Source organism: Lygodium microphyllum, chromosome 18 (genome assembly GCF_053477565.2).
Source record: "Lygodium microphyllum isolate KBCC chromosome 18, Lygodium_microphyllum_v1.1.10, whole genome shotgun sequence".
Taxonomy (NCBI): Eukaryota; Viridiplantae; Streptophyta; class Polypodiopsida; order Schizaeales; family Lygodiaceae; genus Lygodium; species Lygodium microphyllum.
This window is the reverse complement of record NC_141152.1, coordinates 49,914,612-49,942,381: the sequence shown is the minus strand read 5'-3', so window position 1 is coordinate 49,942,381 and position 27,770 is coordinate 49,914,612. Positions and strand designations below refer to the sequence as shown.

The 27,770-nt window shown below is 43.1% G+C and overlaps 1 protein-coding gene across 2 annotated transcripts in view; it reads left to right on the top strand.

The window, feature by feature from the left end:
* The first annotated feature begins 1,978 nt into the window (after positions 1 to 1,978).
* LOC148020867 (U-box domain-containing protein 52-like) overlaps positions 1,979 to 27,770 on the top strand; it is a 59,067-nt gene continuing 33,275 nt past the window's right edge. For both annotated transcript variants that reach the window (XM_087698663.1, XM_087698662.1), the window contains exon 1: positions 1,979 to 3,555. In XM_087698663.1, coding sequence (XP_087554789.1) covers positions 3,396 to 3,555 — 160 coding nt within the window. In that variant the 5' untranslated portion in view covers positions 1,979 to 3,395. The remainder of the gene's footprint in view (positions 3,556 to 27,770) is intronic.

Below are 27,770 nucleotides of genomic sequence, written 5' to 3'. Positions count from 1 at the left end.
TACATTTTGAAGTGCAATGAATTCTTGCATCTCTGTACACAAATTTTTTGAAGATATCGAGAACAATTTCATTTACCCAACATAGCAACTTCAAATGTATTCAATTTTTTTGCACCTTCCACCCAACATAACAACTTATCTAATTGATGCATTCTCACATAAGAATCCCTACTACATTGTATCCCCACTGTATCCAACATAAGATTCAAACATCCAAGCAAAGAGTCAACAAAGTGATCACCCACCTTGTGTTTTGAACTAGCTTATAATGCTTCCAATCTCTTCCTAATGCGTTAGTACTCTAGGAATCCACATCTTTTGGCATAAGCATTACAACAACTCCACTACTATTAATTGCTATAAAGTGCTATTGGAACACAACTATGCTATTTCTCAATAGGACCCTAAACACAAGCCTTCACATTGCGTTACAAAGAAAAAGAAAAAAGAAAACATAAGTTTACTTATGTTGACATACACTTGTTCATGCATCATTGCATGTGGTCTATTCCTTTATAACCATCCAATGAAATGCTATTCCTATTTGCCCCATATAGTTCAATTGTGAAAATAAAGCTTTTCCCAATTCACAAGTGCCAACTACCAAGAAAATATGGAACTGACTAAAATACTAGAAATACAATGTGAGAAATAATACATGAGATCAGGATCAATTCTACACCTACTCATTATCTCTTGTAAATTTGACCCTAGTTTTCTTGGATCCAACTATATAGTGGAATGTATTCAACTATCCATTAGTGGGACTAATCCTTGATGGGTGAAACTCCCTTGGATTTAACTTGTTCAGATGTTGGATGACTCAATAGTGTGCATATATCCCACATCTACTAATTGCCATATTACATTGGCCATTGTACCCACCATACAGTCACACCCATGCATCACCATGTGTCATTCACATACATTACATTAGAAATTAAGGGACATGCCATTGTAAAGCTCTAATGGTCACTAACTCTTGCAAGTCTTAATGATTATATCAACCAAGATGAACCTCTAGCTTGAAGTTTGGCCCTTACATTATCTAAAAGGTGACGTCAATCATAAGTTATGGTAGTAACTATGCCACCTTCTATCTAGGCACACTACTTCTTTGTTGCTAAATTTGACTCATTACAAAAATAAGGATTAATTTCAATGTTGTCGGTCACTTCTTAGAAGTGAGTTGTACAAGAAAACATACCTCATATACAAAGTAGTAGAGAAGATTGCTCTTGCTTCTAGTTCAAGTTGAAAATGTTGATTTGTAAAGAATAGGCTAATGTCTAGTGGAATTTGTGAGAAATATTGGAAAGATAATTGCATTAATGTTTGTTGCATTGCATCTTCATGCCATTATAGCCTCTTTCACTTGAAAAGGTAATCTTGCTATTCTATTTACTATTGTATACTCGCACTTTTTGTGTCCTCCAATGTTGACTTCTAAAGACAAAAATTTGCATGCTAGGAATACAATCAATCTAGACATGAAGCTCTATCTCTCATTCCTCCATTGCTTCTCTTTCTATAGATTCTACACTTCCTCACTCATAAGAGATAAGGTTGTCCATTTTTTCTTGTATGGCTAGTGCCATGTACACTCTTGTCAAAAATTTGTAGCAATTTTAAGCTTCAAACTTTCAATGGCTTCAAACTTTCATATAGCAAAGCTAGAGAGAGAAGAAGAAGAAGAAAAATAGAGATTTTTACATGGTAGGAACCATCCCAAGATGCATGTAAGGCATGTGGAGAGAGAGAGAGAGAGAGAGAGAGAGAGAGAGAGAGAGATTGATCGTCGTACACGAGGTAGCTTGCATGGATGCCTACCCAACGTACCTTACCTTAATCTTTTCAGTTTCTGCACATAGATTATTTTCGGATTAAAGGAATTAATAACTGTGTTCCAAAGGGTACCACCAAAATTGGTTTTCTTTCCTTTCAATCGGACAAATTTTATTGGCTCCAAAAGCAAGACGAGCTCCCACGTCCATGCACAGATTTTCCACGTCCCAGCTGGGTTGGAGGGCTGCTCTGCATCTCTGCAAGGCAAGTCTACGCCTCTGTCTCTCTACCTGGGTCGGAATCTGGATTTCAAGAAATCATGCAGCGTGTTGGGCCGCAAGACCAGCTCTGTTTTGGGCTCATAACACATCATCATCATCATCATCATCATGTTTACCCATCAAATTAACCCCTGTTTGTTTGCCATTTTGTTAATCCTGTCTCTCCTCACATCATATCATCTTTCCCAAGAAGTTTTTGCCATTTTCACACGTGAGAAAAGGGGTTGCTTCCCTCGTTTCTCCTTATAGTGTTCGACATCGTGAGCTTCCACTCGGGGCCGGAGGCACCACATACCTAGCTAGGTGCGGTTGGCCCGCATCTGTTGCCCCAAACAACACCTAGCTAGGTATGCGATCCCTCCCTTGTAGAAGCTCGTGGTGATGCCATAATTCACAATGTGGGAACCATAGTGGGAGTTTGCAATCCCTCCCTTGCAAAAGCTCATGATGTTGTCATAATTCACAATGTACAAACTGTAGTGGGAGTTTATCTTCTTGTGTTTATCCATCAAAGCTCTCCAGAGTCCATGTCATCTCTCTTTCTGACTTCTCCCCCAAGCTATGTTTGCCACAGAAGCCCTCTTATGCCCCTCTTGTCTCACATCATCTGCTATCAGCTCTTTCCTTTTTCTTTTCCCCTTTGACCTCTTTGCACATTTACCCCTAGCTCAACCTCCTCTTTGCTTTTGGATCTCTTCTTACTTGGGCGAGAAGTCAACTCGAGAGGATCTCTTCTTTAGTGCAAGAAGTCAATTAAAGAGGTTTTGGGTTCCTCTCTTCCATTCCTAGTAATTCATGAAAAGCTTATCTAATCTCCTAATCGCTTCTGTATTTGCTCATCCATGATTGTTACTGTCTTGGGTTTTCCAAATCCTGGAAGTCCATTCTTTTGGGTCTTCTTGATTCTTGGAAACCCTGAGAAAGTGCACCTTCCAAGCCCTGATGTTCCAGACAAATCTCAGTTGGCTTTCTACAGGAACACCCTGCACCCTTAAGTTGGACCAACCTTATAATTCAGAAAGATTGTTACGATTGTTTTCTCAGTTATATGCATTGCCTCTCTCAGCTGGATGTATTGGGGCTGTGCTGCACTATGCTGAGGTGAAGTCAAGTACGGCAGAATGATCAAATGCTGCTGAAGGCCAGAAATGTTCGAATGCTACTAATCAAATGTCCATAATGAATTACCATGGAGATTTTACTACTGTCAAATGTCCATGCATAGGTTACCATTGATGACAATATTGATCAAATGTCCATATTTGTATTACTATTGACAAGTTACTCTTCAAGAAAGAATTGAGATCGTACTTTCAGCAGAACATCAGAATGAACGGAAGTGCTCCATGTGAGAAAATTGCCGTGGCTGTGGGTAAACATCGAAGTGGGTTTTACGCTTTGAAATGGGCACTGGAAAATGTGCCTTTGCCAGGTGGAACTATTTATCTACTGCATGTGAAGTACCCTATACGCTGTGTTCCTACACCAGGTATGCTGTTGCTGTAATCTATAACTGGATTGATGATGTTATTGAAACTTACTTGCAACCATTTTCGAAGTGTAAAATGGCAGGGCTTAGTGTACAGAATTAAAGACTCTTGTATCACAACTTATAATGTAAACTGCCACCCACTCTGCATAAGGACTCGATGAGCCCATGCTAGACACATGAATGTTTTACCGAGGAGAGGACACTGATATGCCAAGCTCTATTTATGGGCTGCTTCCAAAACATCCATCTGTTAATCCTCTTTGATTTGGAGGAAAAACTAGAAATTGGACGGCCTAAGTCCAACTGAAGTGGAACAATCTGAATCTGCATCTCCAAAAGGACACCTTGCTTACTGAATTGAAGTATGAGATTGTTGACCTGACCCTCTAAATGGTATATCTGGCCCACTGACATACATCAAGAGAGGTTTGGAAGGCCCTCTTAGCTGTTGCCCCTCATGTGCAGAACATGAAGCCGGTGTTTATGGTTCTCTGTAGAACCTCTTGCGATATCCTCCACCATTTTAGGTCCTTTTTTTCAATATCAAGTGTGAGAGTATTCTTCCAATTTGAGGTCTAGGCACATCAAAAAGAGTAGTTTTCTCCTCCAAACAATTTGAATCCCAGAACTGTAGAGAACAGCCACTTGGCATTCCAACATAAAGTGATCCATTTCTCCAAAGTTGAAAATGATCAGCAAAGGAACCCCATCTAAGCTTCAGGATATTAATATTTCTTCCTGGCCGTACGTCCAGTAGCTTCGCGAGGATCCTCATAATTCTGTTATGCCTAGAAGAATGGAAAGAGGAATGAGATTTTGGATAAGTGGGTGGCATTGGGTAGGCAAGTGTTGGCTAGGTACTACATGCAGCACCAAGGTACTCAGCATGGTCACTCTAGGCAGTTGACCTTTGAAAGGTGGTTATGCCTAATGGAAGGTAGATTGCCCACTAGGCATAGGAAATTGTGCAAACCAAGTGGCCATATAAGTGACATTAAGGTCTTGATATGCATAGGATGTATACCCTTGAATGTAGCTCCCTAGGGGTGCTTGGTTTGGGGGTGTAACATCATCGGTGCACCTCCATCACCTGGCTGATAGATAGGTAAGGAGCCTATGGGATACATGTCTGCTAGATAAGTACCCCCAGTGTGGTGAACTATGGAATGGGTAAGTGTCATAGGGACATGTATTTTTATTGCTTTGCTTTGGTATAATTAAGTTGTGCACATGTGAGGTGCAGACGTGAAGTGCAAGTTATTTGGGCATGGTGAATGGTGAGTCCAAAACCCAAGTGAGGCAGTGGGGGACATTTGCAAAAGTTGTCATAAATTATGCTGGACAGGTACTAGTGATAGTTTTGGTCTAGGAGATTAAATGGGCCATGAGAAATGAATTGTGGTGTCAATTGGGCTAGGAAAGATCAAACCTTTAATGTCTAGGCTAAGACTAATAAAAGCTAGAACAACTTTTAAGCTCAAAGGGCTTAGCACATTAAATGTGGATGGGCAGTGACAAGAAAGTTATTAATTTCTAGCCATTAATTAATTGCTGAAAATAAAATCTATAGGCTGAATTTCACTTTGGAAGGTATGCCATTTGGCAGTCAAGGAGAGAACCCACCATGCAAGCTGGTTTGGAGCTGTTTGGGGTTGCCTGATGCTGAGAGAGGGAAGTTTTGCTGCAGAGGACTGCTGTTCAGGAGGTTTCCAGCCAGGAGGGGTATGACTCAAGGGCTAGGGCAGAGGCCAATTGAGAGTGGTGTTGGAGACGTTGGGAACAACTCTGAGAGTGTGTCATATTTGTGATGGATTCCAAAATGCAGCAGCAGCAGCCGCTGGGGATGATGACGATGTGAGCAGTAGTGGAGGGAGTGAAACATAGTCCTCTTGATCAGCAGGATGTTGTGGATGACTCAAGGCAGCAAAATACAGGTATGCTGGTTGAATAGGGCAGCCTAACAGGCAGTGGCTGATAGCAATGTGATGATGTCAGCCTGTTGTTCTCGAGATGCTGAAAAGGCATGCTGAGATGATGAAAACACAGCAACAGCAAGTTGTGCAGATGGCAAATAGCAGGAGGCAGCTTCCATATGATGACTTTAGGCTGGGTGGCAAGAAAATGACATTCTCCATATGGTGGTGATGTCCTCAAGATAGGGCTATAGCCACTAGATGATGGGCGCAGCAACAAGGCGGTACCTCTTTGCAGTACAGCGGTGTCATAACACAATAGAAAAGGAATTTGTATCATTTCTATTATTTTAATTATTTATTCACTTTGTTTTCTTTGCACTTACTAGTTATAAAGAAAAGTGCATTAGAGGTGGCCACCACTAATGAGTGGTCAAAGGTTATAGTGGACCCATGCAGTGGGTTGAAAAAAAGATAGTATACACTTTCACCTATATGACCCGATTGGGTGCATGTGACTAGAACTCAAGCATATCACAATCAAGCTTGCACACAGAAAGGATTAATGTCTTGAAGTGTGGGCTAGGTTTGCTAGAATAGACAGTTACAATCAGCAAGATGGCATGATCATGAAATGTTTGCATAATGTGCATGTGTAGACTGAAAGTTAAAAATATACATATCTTTGAATAGAAAACTCATATGAAGATTTTAACACTATTTTTGTAATGTACATGTAAAGAATATTCATTGGACACCCATATTGGGGGCTTCCTAAATTTTAGGAGGTTTTTAAATTTTAAAAGCCTTGAATTTGCCTAAAAATGCTAGTCCTAAAAAATAAGGTGCCATTTTAAAAATAGTAAGTTTTATGTTCTGATCGTGCTTACTAAAATTGACTATTTCTATTCTTGACAGTATTTGGTCCAAAAAGGAATGCCATAGAGAAGAGGCAAGTGTTAGGACACTTGTTACACAAGCTTCCAAGTGTCCTTCCACTTGTCACACCTCATGATATGTGGCTGAAAACTTGTCTTGTGCTACTTCACTTTTCTTTTTTGCACTAGCTCTCCCATTTCTCCTATAAAGAGAGTTTATTTTTTCTCATTCTATATAAATTTTATTGGCAATAAACTCTTGTATAGTAGTTGAAGATAGCCTAAAGTTGCCTCCATCCATCTGTTAGCAGAGTATGTTAGCTTATGTGTGAGTTTGAGCATGTATTGTGTGCTGGGTACATTATGTAGTTATTTTAGGCATTTTTATTGTGTAGCATTTTATGCCTTATGGCATCTCTCCTCCTCCTCAGTCAGTCAGTTCACCACTTGGAGGTCCCGTGGAGAGAGGAGCCGGTGCCAGTGTCCATGCAGCCAGTGATTCATTGTTATATGTGACAATCTCGTGTCTGATATATGGATTCCATTTCCCGAGCATACATCTGAGTTCTCATTTGTATTGTGTTCTTTCTTTCCCTTTCTCTTTTGTCTTGTGTTCAGTAGTTTGTTTTAGCACATGTTTATGCTTCCATTGCTGCACCACTTTTGACATGATATTAGATTTCAAGATCAGTGCTCTTGCTATGTTTTCTTGCTGATTTCGGGACTATTTTCACCCTTGCTAATTAGGCAACTGTTGCTCCAACCAAGCGACTTGTTTTACCTGTGTTTTTTGCTAATATCAGCATCCGTACAGCATGCGTCTCTGTTTTAGCCTGTGTTTTGGTATCTCTGTATCTTCTCTTGGCTCGATGCTTGCATTATTAGGCCGTTTTTGCTTTTTTTTTTTGGGTAATTTTTGAGTGATTTTTTACTTTTTCGCAACATATTTCTTCTTGTTTTGGTCAAATTTTGGTGAATACTACATGTGAACTCTCATTTTTTGCAGTTTGTGCTTGTGGTTTGGCTGTATTTTCTCTCCAAATACCTCCTTTTCTCTACTTCTCTTCTAAATCCTCTATAGATGGCTCCTTTGTACACATCCACTAATGATACATTACATGGAGGTTTAGATGAGGTTCTTGCCGCTTCAGAGAGGGATTCGAAGACGAAGAAGTTGAAGGCTCCGCGTTACCACTGTGGCAAGAAGGGCCATTTACGGAAGGATTGCAAAGAGTTAGTGGCTTCTAGGAAGAAAAAGGAGGAGAAGATAATGCAAGATGAGGACTTCTCCGACGAGTCATCATTTGCCTCAGTACTGACTTAGATCCTCTGGCCAAGGCAAAGTCCAAGGTGCAGAAGGGATTCTCTTCTTCAGATCGTGGGAAGGGCTTGGTGGCCCCTTCCTCAGCTACTTTCTAGTGGTGGTGATGAGGTCATCCCTTACGACTCTCCAGTGCCAGAGAGGGAGTGTGAGAGGGTGGTGAGATGGAGCAGCCGTGCCTCATCTATATTTCTATACAGATGCACAGGATCTAGGGAGGGGTGTCAAAAGGTGACGTACCAGCGAGGCAGTAGGGTTTGCGGGGAGGAACACGGAGTAAACTCGGCAAACATGGAGAAGAGAAGAGAAAAGAAGAGAGAAGAAACTCTGATGAATGGAATGATGAAGTTCTGAATCATGGAGTGAATGTGATACAAGGGAAGAACGGTGCCATAGCACAAGGAAGATGATGAAGATAGCCACGAATCACGAACCGCAATGTCCTCTTGAAGGGGTGTGAGGGTAGTGGAGAGGTTGGAGAGAAGAGGTGACGGACTGAATGAATTAGTTGTAAGGAATGAATGAGAGAGTGATATGTAAATAGGCACAATTAGTCTAGGATAACGCTCCTTTTTGGGTCTGCAAACCCTAAATGCAAAATGCAGAAACGCAAAAAGCGCAAACTGCGGGTGAAGGGTTTCTCAACACCCCCTCTCAGGCCCAAAAAGGGGAACAAGAGAAAAGTGAGGTGGAGATGCAATGCTACATGCGGAAGAATGCTCATGCAGCAGGTGTCACTTGGACAGTATCCCTCGTGGGGAAATTGTTCACTTGCCCAAGTGCCCTAGTACAAAGATGATGAAAACATGCAATGCATAGGAGGAATGTCGGACTTTGTGTGGTACCGAGAACCATAAGGATATGCCCATACTCAATCTTGGGAGGTGGCTCCATGCTAACCAAGTGACCAAGGCAAGAAGAGAAGAGGAGGAAGAAGATGTAGAGGATCCTAAGATCCAAGATTTCCACCGGAAAGGAAACCTGCAGTAAAGAACAACAGACAGATTGAATTGGAGAACCCGAAACTCAAACTTGGGAGAGAAGCCACTAGCTCCGTGCATCCATGTTGGAAGGAATATGAAGGCCTTGTCACCAAGTCATGGCTAAACCTCCGAGGTTCCGATCTAGGTGGTACCTGAATTTATTGGGTATCAGTAGAAGAGATGACTGGTCGAAGACAGCCACCCCAAGAAAGTAGAGGATGGGTGAAGAACATCATGTGGAGTAGGTTCCCCCTTTGAGGTGGGAGGTGGAGGGGCCCCCACTGAAGTCGAAGAAGTAGATGCTCCCTCTGAATCCCCCTCTAAAGTAGAGAGGGAATCCAAAAACTCTTGGATCACGGACTTTGAAATGTCTGATGATGAAGGGGAATCCAAAAACTCTTGGATCACGGACTTTGAAATGTCTGATGATGAAGGAAGTGCCGCCGGTCGTGCCGAAAAAGGTATCTGGGGTGCCGAAGAGCTCCCAAAGGTAGCCTCTCGAACCTGAGTAGTTGAGGGTAGGGAAGGGTGGGGCTCAGAATGAGCAAGAGGTAGGCAACAATCGCTGTCTCTCAGTGGAGCGGACTGGGTAGCCGAAGAAGAGAGAGGAGTCGAGCAGTCACTGTCTCTCGAAGGAGCAGACTGACGAGGAGACGGTATCAAACATTCACTGTCTCTCGATGGAGTGGATTGTAGATCTGTAGATTGTGGAAGCCACTGTACGTGAAAATAAGTGGGGGAAGACTATCGCTAGCATTGCGATGATCTCCAGGAGGTCGTAGCGCCAATCGATCCTCCATGTGCTTGAAAGGACTTAGTACGCATCGGATGCGTCTTATTGCCTTGAGCATAGTACTCTGATAGCCGATGCAGAATGATCTCTGTGGCCCAGAAAGGAGAGGTGGCACAAGGAGTGCCTGGTGGAAGACGCATATACTCCGGGGGGGTGGGGAGCAAAGGTCGAAGTCGGCAAGCATTGGTGGTGTGTCTGGTGATGCCACAGTAGTTGCACCCAGTAGTTTGGTCATCTGTTGGTAAAGAAGCCATGGATACCAGTGTGCCTTGCTGAAGAAGGAAGAGGTCAGCCACCATGAACCACGAACCGCAATGTCCACCTCAAGGGATGTGAGGACAGTGTGAAGCACGAACCGCAATGTCTGCCTCGAGGGGTGGGAGGGTAGTGGAAGGGCTGGAAGTGAGTTGCTAGTGGGAGGTGAATGCGACCAGCAGTAAGAGATTGAAATATGCAAAAACGAGATTGTTATCTGAATGGAGAGTGATCAGCAACAATCGCTTTGCTGTAAACAGCTGCAAATTGCGGGTGGAAGTTTGGAAACAGGTGCCGGACTGTAGATGACAGCAAAGGACAGCTGAGACTGCAATGTCCTCCGTGAAAGGGGTGTGGGCAGCAAGCCGAAAACACTTGAAACCTACAAAAACGAGATTTTGATGCAGCGGAAGAAGAAGAGAAGTGGATGCCGAACCCGCCACCGGTCTTTGCCTTCACTGGAGTGGAGGATCTTTGCCGCTGTTTGAGCAAATCCAGCTTTGATACCATGTTAAAAGATGATGTACCAGCGAGACAGTAGGGTTTGCGGGGAGGAACACGGAGTGAACATGGCAAACATGGAGAAGAGAAGAGAAGAGAGAAGAAACTCTAATGAATGGAATGATGAAGTTTTGAATCATGGAGTGAATGTGATATAAGGGAAGAAGGGTGCCGTAGCATAAGGAAGATGATGAAGACAGCCACGAACCCGAACCGCAATGTCCTCCTGAAGGGATGTGAGAGTAGTGGAGAGGTTGGAGAGAAGAGGTGACGGACTGAATGAATTAGCCGTAAGGAATGAATAAGAGAGTGGCCTATAAATAGGCACAATCAATCTAGGATGGTGCTCTTTTTGGGGCTGCAAACCCTAAACACAAAACGTAGAAATGCAAAAACGCAAACTGTGGGTGAAGGGTTTCTCAACAAGGGGTGTCCTTGACGCATCGACTGATGTTTGGTAGGTTCAAATCTTGGAGGTGGGATTGACATCCAGGTTCATGATGGGCTGGTTATTTGATAGAGAGTGGGTGGCTTTCATTTGGAGCTCACATGAGGGGACATTTTGGTGGTTTGGCCAAAGAAGGGGAATCCATGGTCATTTTTGCGCTGTGGCATTGGTGACAGGATGGTCACGTGTGCTACATCAGAGGCATTGTTGATAGACATTGAGAGTTGCTATGATCTTCTCTATTTTTAGGAACTGCTACCATCGATATCAATATCAGGTTCTCTCTGAGGCACCTTAGTGGTGACTTGATCAACCATTGCTTGGGTATCCATGGTTCTACCTGGTGGTTCTTTGTTGTATGGACTATGATGAGTCATTTATCATTGTATCATTGTATTGTACCAAATCACCCATGACCTGAGAGAGGGTGTTAGTAGAGCATGTCAGCTCATGTGTGAGTCTAAGCATGCATTGTGGGCTAGGCACATTATGTAGATATTTTAGGTATTTTTTGTGTAGGATTTTATGCTTTATGGCATTTATTGTTGCCAGTCGGCTAGTATTAATGCTGGCTGACCTAATATATTTTATGTTCATGCCTATATATTCTGGGCTCCTTCTCAGTCAGTCAGTTTACCACCTAAAGGTCCCATTGTCGTGACACTGCATGTCCACTACTGGTGGCGAAGTTTTTTCGCCAATAATTTGAACACATTAGTCAGCGTCATTAGGATTTTGTTTCTTGTTGTGTGTATCTTTTGTGTTTGCATTTGCATGATGCATGAGCAGTTGTAGTTAGGCTAGGCACAAGTACTTCAATGCATTCATAATTTTTTGTAAGCATCGCTCGATTGATTGCATAGTACGGATTCTAATTTGCAAACTGCACGAGTGATTGGGCACGAAGTTCTTTTTCAAAACATATTCTTAAAAGGACACATTGCATGGAAAAACAAGTTCATATGAAGGTTTTTGTTTTGAAGACTCAAGGATCAAAGGAAAAAATCGTAAGTATTACTTCGTGAGCAAGTATTTCTTGAAGAAAAAGAGGACATGTGTGCTGAAAGCGTGTGCAACTATAAGAACAATAGGCCAAGGAAGGTTGGTACTCGAATATGTCTATCTTGGATCTCAGAAGCTCCAGTTCGTGCAAACTTCAAAGCACACAAAGGAAGCATGATTGGTTTACTGGAATAGTCTGAAATCTCTAGTATCATGTTTAGATGACTTAATTCCCATTTTAGATGGATTCAAACATATACTGTGACTTATTTTGAAGGGAATAAGTCGCCCAAGACAAAAGATGGAGAAAAATTATGTGATTTACAAAAATCGACATTTTCGCCTATTTTTGATGGATTTTCGCAATTCTGTCCGCGTAGAGCTTGTCGACAAAATGTGTTTCGATTGTTTTGAGTACTTGGATAACTATATTCGGAGTTCATATGACAAAGTTATGATTCAAACAAGTTGTAGACACGCACATGGCAAAAAAAACAAAAATAGTGAAAAGCAGTAAAAAAGCATAAGATTTAAAGCTAAACGCCTTAAGCTTTTATGAGTGAAAGGGAGTGGAGAAAAACTATAAAAGGGAGGAAAAGGAGAGAATAAGGGTCATCAAATTAAGGGAGAGAGGCTAGAGGTTGAGCTTGTATCCCTCGCCTTATTCGAAGACAGTCATCGAATTTTGGAGAGAAGGTTTCAGGACGAGCTTTAAGCCCCTTGCCTATATCGAAGTTTCCATCATCGCGAGTTGCTATGAAGATTGGCTTGAGTCGAGCTTGATGCTTCTCACCTTTCTTGAAGATCTTTCCACACAAATCATGACATCTCACCTTCTTCTCTTCTCTCTAGTTCGAAATCTATTAACCTATATTTTGCCTATATTTTTAAATCAAGAATTTGTTTTCCTCATTCAAAATTCTTCTGAATAAGTTTTATTTCCTTGAATTCTCCCATCTCAAAGCATCCTTGCGGCGAGTGACTTCACGTGGAAAGAGGAGCCAGTACCAGTGCCCATGCAGCCAATGACTCACTGTTGTATGCGACAGTCTCGTGTCTGATATATGGAATCCATTTCCCGAGCACACATCTGAGTTCTCATCTGTATTGTGTTCTTTCTTTCCCTTTCTCCTTTGTCTTGTGTTTAATAGTTTATTTCAGCACATGTTTATGCTTCCATTGCTGCACCACTTCTGACACCATCTCCATCGTCATCCTCCACTCCTCCATCATCAAGTACCTCCATATTCGCTCTTCTTTCATTGTTGTTTTATAGGACAATAAACTAGTGAATTCATTGCATTCTCTCCTTTTTGAGCTCTTCTTCCATTTTAAAAATAAGAAAAAAGCAATATAGATGTATTGCTATTCATCAATGGAGAAAGGCTAATTTTCCCTCCTCCTTCTCTCATCTTATAAAGAAAATAGTTGTTTTTATTCCATAATAAGTGATGCATGTGTGCATGTACATCTTTACATGATCTTGTGAGAGTGAGAACTTCTCCTCCTCACTCTTAAGTTGATTATAACTAAGCTATTCCCTAAAGGACTTGGGTTGAGCAGAAATACATTTCTTCAGGGGGTTACCCATATTCAACCCTCAATCTTTTCACCATTACTTTTACATTTCCATAGCTGTAATTTTTTGAATAATTATCATATTCAGCTTTAAGTATTTTTCTGTTCCTTGAAATATTAAGTCTAAAAAGCAAACAAGTATCATAATTATTGAGCATACTACGTTGTTTGGGGTGTTTACAGGGGGCACCTTCTAGTAGTAGGGTGGCATCTCCAAAGGCTGGGGTAGCCCCTTGATGGCGTATGGGTATAAAAAATAATAGGTATGCTCTGATACCATGTTAAAATAAGCAACGATGCAGAGAGATAGTAGGGTTTGCAGAGAGTAAACACAAAGTGTGTACTGCAAACATTGAGAGAGAAGGGAGACTTAGAAACACAAGAAGAACACGGTGATGATGCACTGAATCATGCTACGAGAAGAAAAGTTGATACAACAGAGCCAAATCTCACAAGATAAGTGCATTGTCCTATTTGAATCAGGCGGCACAGTGAAGGAGCGAAACGCAATCCTTTGGGCAATGGGCTAGCAAAGTAATCATTGGAGGGTGAAAGACAGCTGTTGAGGGAGTGAATTGCAGTCCTTTGATGCCGTCGGAGATGTGGTAGATGATTACCAGTCGTCGAGGGAGTGAACCGCAGTCCTCTGATACCTGGAAGTGACTTGGGCAGAAAAATGCCAATCCTAGAGTGTCAGAGTTGTCATATGCAGGGAGAGCAGCCCAGATACTAATACCAGGTGGATAATGATGATGCGAGATGATGGACGATGAGTTGGGCTGTAAAAATGCATGTCCCAGCAGCCTCTGTGTGATAGACGAGTGACATTAAGTGATGGAGGAGGAGCTAGGCTGCAAAAACGCAGGTCCCATCAGCTCGTGTGTTAACCTCAACACAAGAAGAAAGAGGAAAAAAGTGGAAAAGAGCAAGTGAAAAAAGTGGAAAAGCGCAAGTCGAGACCTAAAAGAGGTGGTCTAGGAGGAATTCGCACACAACGAAAGAGGCAGGAAGAAGAACGACTAAAAGCGTAAGGGTGGCCTCAAAAATCAGTCAAAGGAAAAAGTGCATTTTTAAATACAAGACACCCCTAAAATTGTTGTAAAAAGAGCGCCAGGCTCCCTCTTGTGCAAATTGTAAAGGTAGATGGGTGGTAGGAATGAAGCTAGAAAGATAGGAGGACAATGGACAAAAGGGCCTAGACCATGACCGGCCATGTAAAAAGGGGATGACCGCCCAAGGGAAAGAGGGCATATATAAGCAAAAAAGTTAATGGAAACTCTCATTCTTGGTGTGTGGCAAAAAACTATTATTCTTCTTCTCTTCTTTTTGCCTTCTTGTGTGAGCTTGAGTGAGGGAGTGAGTGTGTGAGAGTAAGGGATCGAGGAGAAGAAGCTTCCCATCTCCTCTCTTCATCTTCTTCTCTCTTCTCTTTTCTTGTTTTTGTGTGGCTATGGAGGATCGTGGAGCTACCGGTGTGCACGGGAGAGGAGGGTACTCGATCGGGCATCAAGGTAAGCTCACTACACCCCATAGTTAGGGAGAGTGCGTCGGCTATGTGAGAGGTAGCCATGGCCACTCGGCTTGAAACACTTGACCAATAAGAGGTCGGTAGGTCTCGGGCGTTCAGCGAGAGAGCTCCCTTCATTTTGGTTCCATTGCCAGGACCAATAGATTCGAGCCTTGAGTGTCGCGCGCTTCTAATCGAGCATGGAAGTAGGGTTTCATTCCCGAACTGGTGCTTGAGGTAGATAGGAGATTTAGGTGTGTTAATCTTTGAAACAAGTAAGTATTTTGGGTTTCTGATGTGTAGATGAGTAGGTTGATTCAGCCCAAGCATTGTCTTGTGATTTTTGTTTGCATTAAGGTAGGATAGGACCAAAAGATTGGAGAAAGTAGTAGGGTTTTGCTATTGTAAACAGGGCACAACTAGGAAAAGAGCTAGAAAAAGATGGGCTTCCAGGCCTAATGACTAAGGAGGGTGAGTTGGGAGGTAAGAACTGAGTAAGGCAGGACCCTAAAACCCCAAGGATAGGGGGAAAGAGCTCATTTCTGCACACTAAGAGTGAAAGAGAGAGCTTGAGAGAGAGAGAGAGAGAGAGAGAGAGAGAGTTGTAGGTCAAAGAAGAGATCATGCCCATTGATTCGGAGTTTTCCGGCCATCCCAGGTAGATACAAACTTCCCTTACTGTGTATTTGCTCGATCTGGAAAGTCCTGTAGGCAGACGCAACTATTGTGTGGAGAAATTGGCCAAAACGCATTGCGAGGCGCCGCCGGGCTCATAGTCGGACCACTGTGTCCTAGTCCGACTCCTAGAATCGGAGAGTTGGACCATCCGACTAGTCCAATTGGACACCCACCTCAATCAGACCACCCGTCCAGTTGGACACCCAATTGGCAGTCAGAGACCAACTCCAGCCCAATTGGACTAGTGAACAATCGGACCACACGAAAAATTGGACCAAACTTTGAGTTGGACAAGCCCGATCCGATCGGTCGCTCTAGTTGGACCGACTGACTCCCAGAGTCGGACCACCTAGAATCAGACAGTCCGATTTTGGGAATTAGACCAATTGGGCAGAAGACAAAAAACTAGGAATAGGACCACCTCCCCAAGTTGGGACCAATTGGGACACATTTCCGAACATCCTTAGATGTCCAATCCGGCTTGCCGAAGCCGAAAACTAGATAAGATTGCAACTATACAATCTAGAAGCGACCTTTAGCAGCCTGGCCAAGAGACCAACCTGACTTAGAGCCAAAAACCAACCTTTATATGGTGACCCAACCTTGATAGAGCATAGGAGCAGTATAGACCTCGGACAATCCTTAGGAGCGACCAGAGACTGCGCTTAGAGCCATACTAAGTCGTAGACAAGTCACTGTACACAATAGAGCACCTAGTACTGAGCGTATATAAGTGAGGACTGCTTTCAATTACAAGGAATACAGTCAGAAATAATAACTTGAAGGAACCCACCAATAGGAGAAGACCCCATAACATAGTCGGGTGTCTTGGAGCCCCATCAATAGGACCTTCAGCGACAACATCAGGATTGAAAGGATAGCAAGATTGAGGGCAAAGCGTTGCTAAAGCTACTCGGACTGATTGATAACCTTGTGAAGGGGGACGCAGAGATGATGTCAAGAGCAAACACAAGTTCCCAGCTGGACTTGGGTGAATTCCTAGTCACGGTCCAAGACATGATCAACGAGTAGGACCTGCTAACCAGGATTGTAATCCATGGTAGGCTAGTAGAGGAGGTAGTGTCAAGCCTAGAGGAAGAGAGGAAAGTGGCTAGGAAAGCACTGTAGGGCGCTCTACATGCTTCTACTTTTGGTTTACAATTGGATAGAATGCATGGCCAAGTGATGGTTGGTTCAAAGGCTGAAATATTGACACGCTTTACATGCAGCTGAAAAGAGAAAGGTCACTGATAGTGAAATGTCTCATGCAGGGCAAGACATTCGTGGCATAACTGGTTGGGAATCGCCTGTAGATGCATATTCAGTGTATGCATATTTAGCAAAGGTACAAAACACGGATGTACTTGTGGAAGAAAAACGAAAAAGAGATGAAGATAATGCAAGGATATCTAAAAGAATGACAAGAAGCAGCGTGGATCAGCCTAAAGTTGCAAATCAGCCACCTCCTGAGCATGTTATGGAAGAGGTCAGTCAGGAGAAAAAACAGGATAACAAACAAGAGGGCAAAAAGAAGGGCAAGCAGCTAGGATATAAGTTGCAGTCTGATATTGAGACAGCCACAGATCTTAAGAAGGTTATTGAAGAACGGATCCTAAACAATCGGGTGGAGTTCATCTTGGGAGAGGTGCTTGACATTGCCAAACGAGAATTTCATGATGAGATCATTGACATAATTAACAGGAAGCGTCAATTTCTTGGTGATACCACTAGTGCATTGCTGCAATTTGAAGAAGAAACTGGTTTGTTGGGTATTCGGGCTGAATATGAGCATAAAGTTAGTACTGGATTATCTATGCAAGATGCTGCTACTTTGTGGATAGCATGTGGAAAAGAGAAGAAAGTGGTTGAAAATGCATTGTCTTATAGCAATATGCATGGTGGAGTAAGGCAGATGCAACAATATGGGGAAGAGACTCTAGGATTTATTCCTCGAAGTCATTACACAAGGAATCATTGGGCCAGAGCTACCACTGAAACGGTAGTGAAAATAGGAGAATGTGAAACTCCTTGTGTTGCTTTACTTGACTATGGGTCTGAGATAAATGTCATTGAGCGTGGATTGTATTAAAATGGTGCATGGCTTGTAGATACTGATCATGGTTGGCGTATGAGGGTTGCAAATAATTCTTCGCGAGAGCTTTATGCTGCATATCCTAATGTAAAAGTGACAATTGGTGATGTATAAGAAGAGCAACACTTATTTGTTCAAGATTATTTCTCATATGCAGTGATTTTGGGACAGCCCTATATTACAGGAGTGCATATAGAAACAAAGGTGCTTGATGATGGTTTTGCTTATGCAAGAGTCAGAAGCAAGGATGAGAGGAAAGCAGTTCAATTTCTTACTGTTTGTGTTAATCATCCTAGAAATCGGGATACGCTTCGAGAGTCTCCTTTGGCTCCAGATGCAAGGGAATTCAAAGATCTGGATTTTCATTAAGTACTGCTGTAATGCAGGCTATAGTAAACAGTTCATGTTGGTTTAAGCCTATGGAAGCTATGTGCAAGGCTGAACGCATATCTATGAAACGAGCTACTAAGGAACTGAGAGCATTGGGACTATTAGCTGAAAATGAAGACATTTCAGGCATCTTTTATGGGCTGAATATTAATGGCACTATGGCTGAAATTTCAGCAACTATACATGCAGAAAATGAGACTGAAAATAGAGTGTTGTCAGTATGTTCTTTGGATATGTATGATGTTATAGCATTGTTTGCTCAGCAGGAAGGATTACAATGGGCTGAAGCACTTGTGGAGACAAAGTATAAGACAGTTGACAAAAAGGTGAAACTGATTGCTTTACCACTTCCACTAGAGAGTGAGGGTTTGTATGAAAAAGTGTCAAGGCAGCCAAGCTTACGAGATCCTAAAGATATAGGTCATCAGTTTACATTTGAAACATCACAGGAATTGAAAGTTGGTGCAGAAGGGTTTCTTTTGCCTGTTGAGAGAGACTGTTTTATGCGGATGTTGGCTAGGCATGGAAAGGTATTTGCATTTCAGCCAAGTGAAATAGGTTGTGTGGATCCAAATGTTGTCTCTTCTATAGTAATATTTACTGTGCCACATGTACCATGGAACTTGAGGCCTATTCCAGTGCCTAAAGCTTACTTGCCAAAGCTCATGGATTTACTAAATGAAAAGATTCGCATGAAGATCTTGGAGCCCTCTTCAGCCCTGTACTCAAATTGTTGGTTTACTGTGCCCAAAAAGAATGGGGCTTTGAGATTTATTCAAGATATGCAATTGGTCAATAAAGTGACCATAAGAAATGTGGGTGCAGGTCCTGTGGTTGATGAATTTGCAGAGGCTTTTGCAGGCAGAGCGATCTATTCTTTGGGTGATTTTTACTCGGGGTGTGATCAGTTTCAGCTTGCAATTGAAAGCAGGGATATCACAACCATGAAGACTCCCTTGGGGTTAGTTCGGATGTGTACTCTCCCTCAGGGTGCAACAAACTCAGTGGCACACATGACAAATGCTATGAATAGGGTACTCAGGGATGCTCTATATCAGCTTTTGAGGAAAGGTTAGAGATTTCATTGGGAAAGGAAGCATTAGAAAGCAATGAAGAAATTGAAGCATCTCTTAAAATCTACTCCTACATTGAGAAAGCCTGACTATTCACATGGAAAGCCTATCATTATTACTGCTGATACAAGCCCAATCAAGATTGGATGGGCTATCGGGCAAGATGATAAGGAAGGGCAAAGATATGCAATTCACTTTGGTGCTAAAGTATTGAGTGAACGATAGAGAAGGTATCCACAGGTTAAAAGAGAATTATGGGAAATTGTGACAGCCCTTAAATGTGATAAGGAGTATTTTATGGGTGCTCATGTAGTCATTGAGACCGATTGTTTGCCGGTATTAGGTATGATTACTAGTTGTGCTACTCCGGACATTGCTATGCTCTGGTGGATTGCATACATAAAATCTTTGAATCCTGGATTTTAGCATATTGCAGGAAGAGATAACCCAGTGGCAGACATGTTATCTTGAGCACGCTATGAGAATGAAGATGGGATGATGGATGAGGAGGAAGAAGATGACTTTCTTGCGGCTGAAAATGATGTTGCAAGAGTGAATTTAGCAATGCAAGGTGTTGCTATAGCATTAACAGAAGCTTGGACAACAAAGAGAAGACACTTTAGATGTTTTGCATCTTGTGTAGAAGTGTTTCTATGATAACCGGGAAATTAGTGCAAATATAGGCACAAAAATGTGCTAACATGGAAACAAATTTTTGTAAAATGACTCATTGCAATTGTACCCCTTTGTTAAAAATTCCAAATATGAAGCAATGTAAAATGTGTAGTCCAAAAGAGACACACTATAAAATATTGTTAGGAAAAGGAAAGGTCAATACCTTTTGTCTCATTCCAAAAATTGAAAGGTCCTTAGACCTTAGCCAATGTATGCAAATTTGAATTTCATAATTCAAGAAAGGGAAAGGAGGTGGTTGCATCCGTGGGATTTGGGGAGGTGGGAGGTTTGTTGGGTATCTCACACGCCTTACTTACGCCTACGCTCATATGGGAGTGTGCGGGTGATCACTAGGACACTGGGGCACTTTTTACTCTCGGTAGGAGAGGTTTTTTCCCCCAGATTATGTGTACTATTTTGTATGTGCTTGTGGTGCACACTTACGGGCACTTACTGTGTTCGGGTGTGAACAGCCCCTTATAACTCTAAGGTATAAGGGTTATCATTTGTACTTTCAGTTGACACTCTATTCAGTACTATTGCATTGGGTGTCGTGCTCAACTCTGTCTCTCACTCTCACACTGTCTACTGCACTTCAGCTGCACCTCGATCCTCTCCCATCTGACATTTGGTATCAGAGCTCAGCTCAGAGCTCGGCTCAGAGCAGTCTTCAGTCTGCAGTCTGCAGCCCCCGCCAGTTCTGCCCCAGCCGCCTGTTCCTGCTCAGTCCGTCAACGCGCAGCACCAGACGACTCCTCTGCCCAGCGTACAGCTCCAACAATCAGCGCGCCACCAGCAGGAGCCGTCAACGTTAGTCTCGTCAGTCACGTCTGACATCAGTCTGCTTCACGTCAGCTGCAGGCGCTGACGTATGCCAGCGCGCTGTCCAACAGTGCAGTCCTCGTCAGCCCAGGCGCCGCCTAAGTCGTCTGTTAGCCCATACGACTTCCGTCAGACCACCGTCAGTCCACCCGTCACACGCGACTGACCTGCGCCCGCCCGTCAACGTCACGTGCAGCCCGCAAGTCTGACATTAGCCCGTCCTGCCCGCCGTTTTGACCACGCGCAGCCAGCTCGTCTGACGACCACGTCAGCTTGTCCTGCGCCAAACTGCCCGTCGACCAGCACACGCAAGTCTGCTTCACGCCCAGGTAAAATTTTCAAAATTATTGTCATTCCAGCCCAGAATAAAATTCTGGAAGCGGCGGTTCACACGCGGTTGGCACAGATCTACTGGAAAAGTAAATTTCATGCAAATTTCTGACTGAATGGTCAGAAATTTTGGGGCTTTTGTGTATTTGGAGGACAGATGCATTTAAACTGCTGATACAGTCACAAACCGACTGTTTTTGACAGAGATTTTGGCAAAATTTTGGGGATTTATTCATAACAGTGTTGCACTGCACTGTTTGCACCTTGGGAAGCGTGCAGGAAAGGACAGTTTTTTTGACAGAGTACCCTTTGCACATTAATTGCAGACTTGTGTTTGCTGCAATTTCTGGAAATTTGCAGATTTCCAGCCCGGACTGCATTGACATTGCTCTATTGCCTTTTGGGAAATAATGGCAAATCAGGGAGGAGATGTATTCACCTATGTGTCCAAGGAAGACCGATTGGATGGGAACAATTATTCCCTTTGGTCTTTCATGATGAAGAATGTATTAGTGGCAAAAAATTTGTGGGATTATGTCAGTGGAGAGGAAGCACGACCGGGAGTTGTGGCTCCCGCTACTCCTCCTCCAGGAGGACGTGCAAGAGGGCAACCTCAGCCCCCTCCACCTCACCCCGCTCAGCCACTTCCCCCAAGAACTGCAGCTCAGAAAACTTGGGATACACGGGATGCACAGGCTATGTCGCTGATTGCATTGGCAGTTCAGCGTTCTATCATTCCTCATATTCGTTCAGCAGCTTCTTCACAAGAAGCTTGGTTGATATTGGAGCAGATGTTTGCAGGAAAGAATGAGACTCGCATCTCTTTCTTGAAGAAAGAGCTAGAGACTCTAAAGATGAATGAGGGTGATTCTATGCAGGATCATCTCAACAAAATTCAGGACTTGCGGGAGCAACTCATGAATGTGGATGAGTACTACTCAGATGCGCAGCTGATTTCTACGACATTGAATTCACTGCCTCCCTCTTACTTGGCTTTTCATACTGCCTTGAACCTCACTATGAGGATTTCGAAAGAGCCCATCACTTTCATTCAGCTTGTCAGTTTGCTTCTAGAGGAGGAACAAACTAGACGGAACAGTGGTGTGGATGGTATAGCCTCTGAGCAGGCTTTTATGTCAAGGCAGAAGGGTAAAACCAGCCAAGGGAAAAATGCTTCGCAGAGTTCTGGTAGTAGTAACACTTCACAGACAAGTCAGAAACAGGGGGGCACGCAAGCCAAGAAAGGAAAATGCCATTACTGCAAGAAGCCTGGCCACTACATCACTGAGTGCAGGAAGCGCATCGCCAAAGAGAAGAAGAAGGAGTCAGGGATGTCTGTTTCTGCAGCTCCTTCCACTGCTAGTGAGTCCGCGTCCTTTGTTGCAGACAGGGACTATTGTTTTTACACTTGCAGTTATGATGTCTCTTGGGCTGATAGAGCATTTAGCTCTACAGAAGATGCTGACACTTGGTTCTTTGACAGTGGTGCTTCACGGCATATCACATCTCGTAGAGATTTGTTTGCTTCTCTTGGTGCACCTCCCGTTGGGAAGTCTGTTCAGTGTGCTAATAATGCATCATACCCTGTTCGTGGTATTGGGGAGATTCAGCTTACAGCCATTGATGGCTCTATTCTCCGCCTACAGGATGCTTTGTATGTGCCTGGCATTAAGAAGAATCTGCTTTCCATTTCTTCTATGGCACGTTGTGGATTGCAGGTCACCTTTGATGATGACCGTTGCATGGTCCGTGACAAGGAACACATGACATTGGTCTTGACAGGTTCTCTGTGTCATGGGTTATATGAGTTGGATGCTCTTTCGGTAGATCAGTCTGCATATTTGACATCCACTCTTACTCCTGCTATGTTAGAGGCAGAGTTATGGCATGCTCGTTTGGGGATGTAAACTATGGCAGCTTGATGCTATTACAGCGTACTCAGATGTTGGATGGATTACCTCTCTTGGAGAGACCTCCTGAGCATTTATGCGAGGGTTGCATTTTGGGGAAAATGCATCGTTTCTCTTTTCCCCGTGATGTTGCTTTTAGAGCAACAGCCAGATTGCAGCTTGTGCATTCGGATGTTTGTGGGCCCATGCAGACACAGTCATTGGGTGGTTGTTACTATTTTGTAACATTTATTGATGACTTTACACGTTTGTGCTGGGTCTACTGCTTGAAAAAGAAGTCAGAAGTGTATGATGCATTTTTGGCTTTCAGTGCACTTGTGGAAACTCAGTCTGGTTGCAAGATTAAGACTCTCCGTTCGGACCGAGGGGGGGAATACATGTCCTCTATGCTGAATTCTTATTTGCAGCAGAAGGGCATTATCCATCAGTACACTACTGCATATACTCCACAGCAGAATGGGGTAGCAGAGAGGAAAAATCGGTCACTCATGGAGATGGCCAGATGTATGCTGAAGGCAAAGAGTTTGCCTCATAGTTTTTGGATGGAAGCCGTCATGTGCGCTTGCCACATTTTGAACAGATGCCCTACCAAGGCCTTGAAAACCGTCACACCTTTTGAGGCTTGGCACAGCCGCAAACCTTCTGTTGGCCACTTCCGTACTTTTGGGTGTCTTGCATATGCCCATATTCCACAGGTACTTCGAAAGAAGTTGGACAACAAGGCTGTAAAATGCATCTTTATGGGATATAGCAGCGAAAGCAAAGGCTACAGACTCTATGATCCCGTGACCAAGAAGGTTTTTGTCAGCAGGGATGTTGTATTTGATGAAAAATCAGAATTATCCTTGGCTGGTTTTGATACATATCAGGCTGCCCGTGATGTCTTTGAAGGGCTGCTGCCCATCACATTTGGTGATTCAGCTGGTACTTCAGCAAATGAACCTAATGTTCAGCCAGCTGCTCCTATGGAACATGCAGTAAATCAGCACATTGCTGAAACTGAAATTCAGCAGGAACTTGTACACAGTCAGGAAGCAAGACAGGTGCCTAGATGGTACACGCAGACTATGAGAGATAGTCATTTGGAAACACCCTTGGCTGGTCGTACTCGAAGGCAAACTCGACTGCATGATTCAGCACATTCCATGGAGTTTGTTATGGCAGCATGTACTCATGATAATGAGGAGCCTGAATGTTTTGAGGATGCACGACATAGTGTGCATTGGATGGCAGCCATGCAAGCTGAATTGGATTCTATTCATAAGAATCATACTTGGGATTTGGTGTCTTTGCCAGTTGGCAAGCGTGCCATTGGTACGAAATGGGTCTACAAATTGAAAAGGAATGCAGATGGATCCATAGATAAGTACAAGGCACGGCTGGTAGCTAAAGGCTACGCACAGAAAAAGGGCATTGACTATGAGGAGACCTTTGCTCCTACCTCCCGTATGACGACCATTCGGTCTATGATTGCCTTGGCTGCACATTTTGGTTGGAAAGTGCATCAGCTGGATATAAAGACTGCATTCTTACATGGGGAACTTCAGGAAGAAGTGTATGTACAGCAGCCCATTGGTTTTGCAGTTGAAGGCTCAGAAAATTTAGTATGCAAGCTGAAAAAAGCTCTATATGGTTTGAAACAAGCTCCACGAGCTTGGTACGCAAAGATAGATGCCTTCTTGCTTAGTTAGGGGTTTGTAAACAGCCCATCTGAGTCTACCCTTTATGTACATAAAGAGGGGGGATCCATGCTGATTTTGTGTCTATATGTAGACGACCTTTTGCTCACTGGAACACGTGCTGATCAGATTTCAGCATTCAAAAATAATTTACAGCAAACTTTTGATATGTCTGACTTGGGTATTTTGCACCATTACTTGGGCATCCAGTTTGTACATGATGCTAGAGGCATTGGATTATGTCAGTCAAGGTACATTGGGCAACTTCTTGAGAAGTTTGGCTTACAGGATTGCAAGCCAGTTTGTACACCCATGGAACCTGGGCTCAAACTGTCATTACATGATGACAGTGATTTGTTTGATATCCATACTTATGCTCCAGCAGTGGGATGTCTCATCTATCTATGCCACACTCGGCCAGACATACAGTTTGCCGTTTCAGTTTTGAGCAGGTACATGCATCAGCCTCGTATGTCGCATTGGCAAGCTGTGAAGCGTGTGTTTCATTACTTGCAGGGTACTAGAGCTCTTGGATTGCTTTATGCCAAGGGGGGACCACTGCAGTTACATGCTTACACTGACTCTGATTGGGCTGGTGATTTTGATACTCGTCACTCCACTAGTGGCAATTGTTTCTTTCTTGGCTCGTCATGCATTTCTTGGCTTAGCAAGAAACAATCCACTGTTGCCACGTCGTCATGTGAAGCTGAGTACAAGGCAGCCTTCACTACTGCAGTTGAGTGCGTATGGCTTAGACGCTTACTTGCTGATTTGGATGTATCTGTTACGGAGCCTACTCCTTTATATATTGACAGTCAGAGTGCCATTGCAGTGGCACGGAACCCTGTGTTTCATGCTCGCACGAAACACATAGAGATTCACTACCACTTTGTCAGAGAGAGGCTACATGCAGGTGATATCAGCCTTGTCTACTGTCCTACCACCAGCAATGTGGCAGACATCTTCACCAAAGCTCTTCCACGAGACAAATTTGAAGCATTTCGCGATGCTTTGAATTTGACGCCCTTTGGTGGCGGATGATCCTTGTACACTTGATCACTCTTCACTCCAGGGGGGTTTGTTGGGTATCTCACACGCCTTACTTACGCCTACGCTCATATGGGAGTGTGCGGGTGATCACTAGGACACTGGGGCACTTTTTACTCTCGGTAGGAGAGGTTTTTTCCCCCAGATTATGTGTACTATTTTGTATGTGCTTGTGATGCACACTTACGGGCACTTACTGTGTTCGGGTGTGAACAGCCCCTTATAACTCTAAGGTATAAGGGTTATCATTTGTACTTTCAGTTGACACTCTATTCAGTACTATTGCATTGGGTGTCGTGCTCAACTCTGTCTCTCACTCTCACACTGTCTACTGCACTTCAGCTGCACCTCGATCCTCTCCCATCTGACAAGGTTGAGGTGGTTACACCCTCTCTCTTCCTTTATCTTCTCTTGTCACGGTTCATTTCTCCCTCTCTCATTTTGGCACAACACTTGCCTTCTTGTTCTTGCTTCCCTCTCTTGTGCTTTCATTGCAAGATCTAATGGAGAGTGAGGAAGAGGAAGAGGGTGAGGATGGAAGACTTTCTCTCAATTTCTTGTGTGCCATTCATTTGTGTGTTTGGAGAGCATGGTTCTTGGTGAGAAGGAGAGTTTTCTTGCAGGTTTTTGTGGCCAGCAATGTATTTGCAGCCTCTACCTAGCCGGTTCGTGGTTCGATGTGTGCCGTGGCAGGGTGCTCTTCATTTGGTGCACTGGCCGGGAATGGGGGTGGCTATGGAGCTTGCAAGAAGAAATGGGATTCTACCATTGCAAATTTGAAGCCAAAGACGAATGACACAAAAGTGGTTCTAACGATGAAGAGGATAGAGAAGAAGACATTGATCGTAAAGTGAAAGGTCAAATAGAAGAGGTGAACACGGAGAGTTTGATGTGCCTGCTCCATGGTGCGAGTGTTTTGGCACAACGGAATGAATCTACAGGCCACCAAGGTCATCTCGCCACACAAATCGCTTTCCTTCCTTCAATGGAGCGCTGAACGTGGACATAATGGAGTTCAGACAAACCTTGTGTTGTACTCACTCATCCACTTCATGCTGTCATCGTACGCGCCCATCATCTCAACTGAGAAAGCGTATCATAAGCAATTGTTTGTGGCCAAGATCACCAACAGCACCTTCGAGCCGACGTCCATGATGGCCAAATGTGACCCATGCCACGCTTTACTCATCACACATTGCATATTTCATGGCAGTAAGGATGCAAAGGGCAAGAAATCATTTCGGAAGTCTAAAGAGGTGATTGAAAAGGCTGAGAAGTGCTGTTGATGCATTTGCAATTTGCAAGGAAAGGCGGCTAATAACGACTACCCATTTCGCTTCATCCAATCCTCACGGCATCGAATCTGTGTCTCTCTCATCTCATTGATGATGTACCACGACAGTCATGAAATTGTGCGATGAAGAGGATAATCTACCATTCTGCACCTCAATCTCCTCTACTCTCTTCTTTCCATGCAGGATGATTGACGAACCTTATCTCATTCTTCCATTTCTTTTAATGTAACAAAAATTTAAAAACTTTAATAGGAAAGAACCCTTCTTAAAGCTCATTCACCCACCTCCTTTTGACCTTTGCAACATCACTCTTTCTATACACACATAAGTATTACCTATTTTCTATTTCTTTTAGTTTTATTTTTAATAAAACCTACCTTCCTTGTCCTTTCTAAAAAGAACCGGGTGGGAGAACTCTAAATCAATATCTTTTGTAAGGGTGTACTTCATTTATATATCTTTTTCGGGTTTTCTTCATGAGCTTTATAGTGTGGTTATCTTTCATTCTAACTTGAGTGTGACCTTGTTCTTGTTTACAAATTGTTGAAAAGCCCTATCTTTTGGGCATTTTCTTGTAATTTTATTTGGCATGTGTTTAAACCTAGGCTTTAACGTCCTAGTTGTGTGTGTATTTTTTGTGATTATTTTCCTTTCCAAATCCAATGACAATTCAAAGACAATGAAGAAAAGAAATGAAGATCGACAACCGACGATGAAGATGAAGATTTGTTCAAGAGCTGATCGTGGTTTTTCTTCAAGTTTGTTCGCAGGGACGCTTCACACTTAAGCGTGGGAGGAAATGATAACCGGGAAATTAGTGCAAATATAGGCACAAAAATGTGCTAACATGGAAACAAATTTTTGTAAAATGACTCGTTGCAATTGTACCCCTTTGTTAAAAATTCCAAATATGAAGCAATGTAAAATGTGTAGTCCAAAAGAGACACACTATAAAATATTGTTAGGAAAAGGAAAGGTCAATACCTTTTGTCTCATTCCAAAAATTGAAAGGTCCTTAGACCTTAGCCAATGTATGCAAATT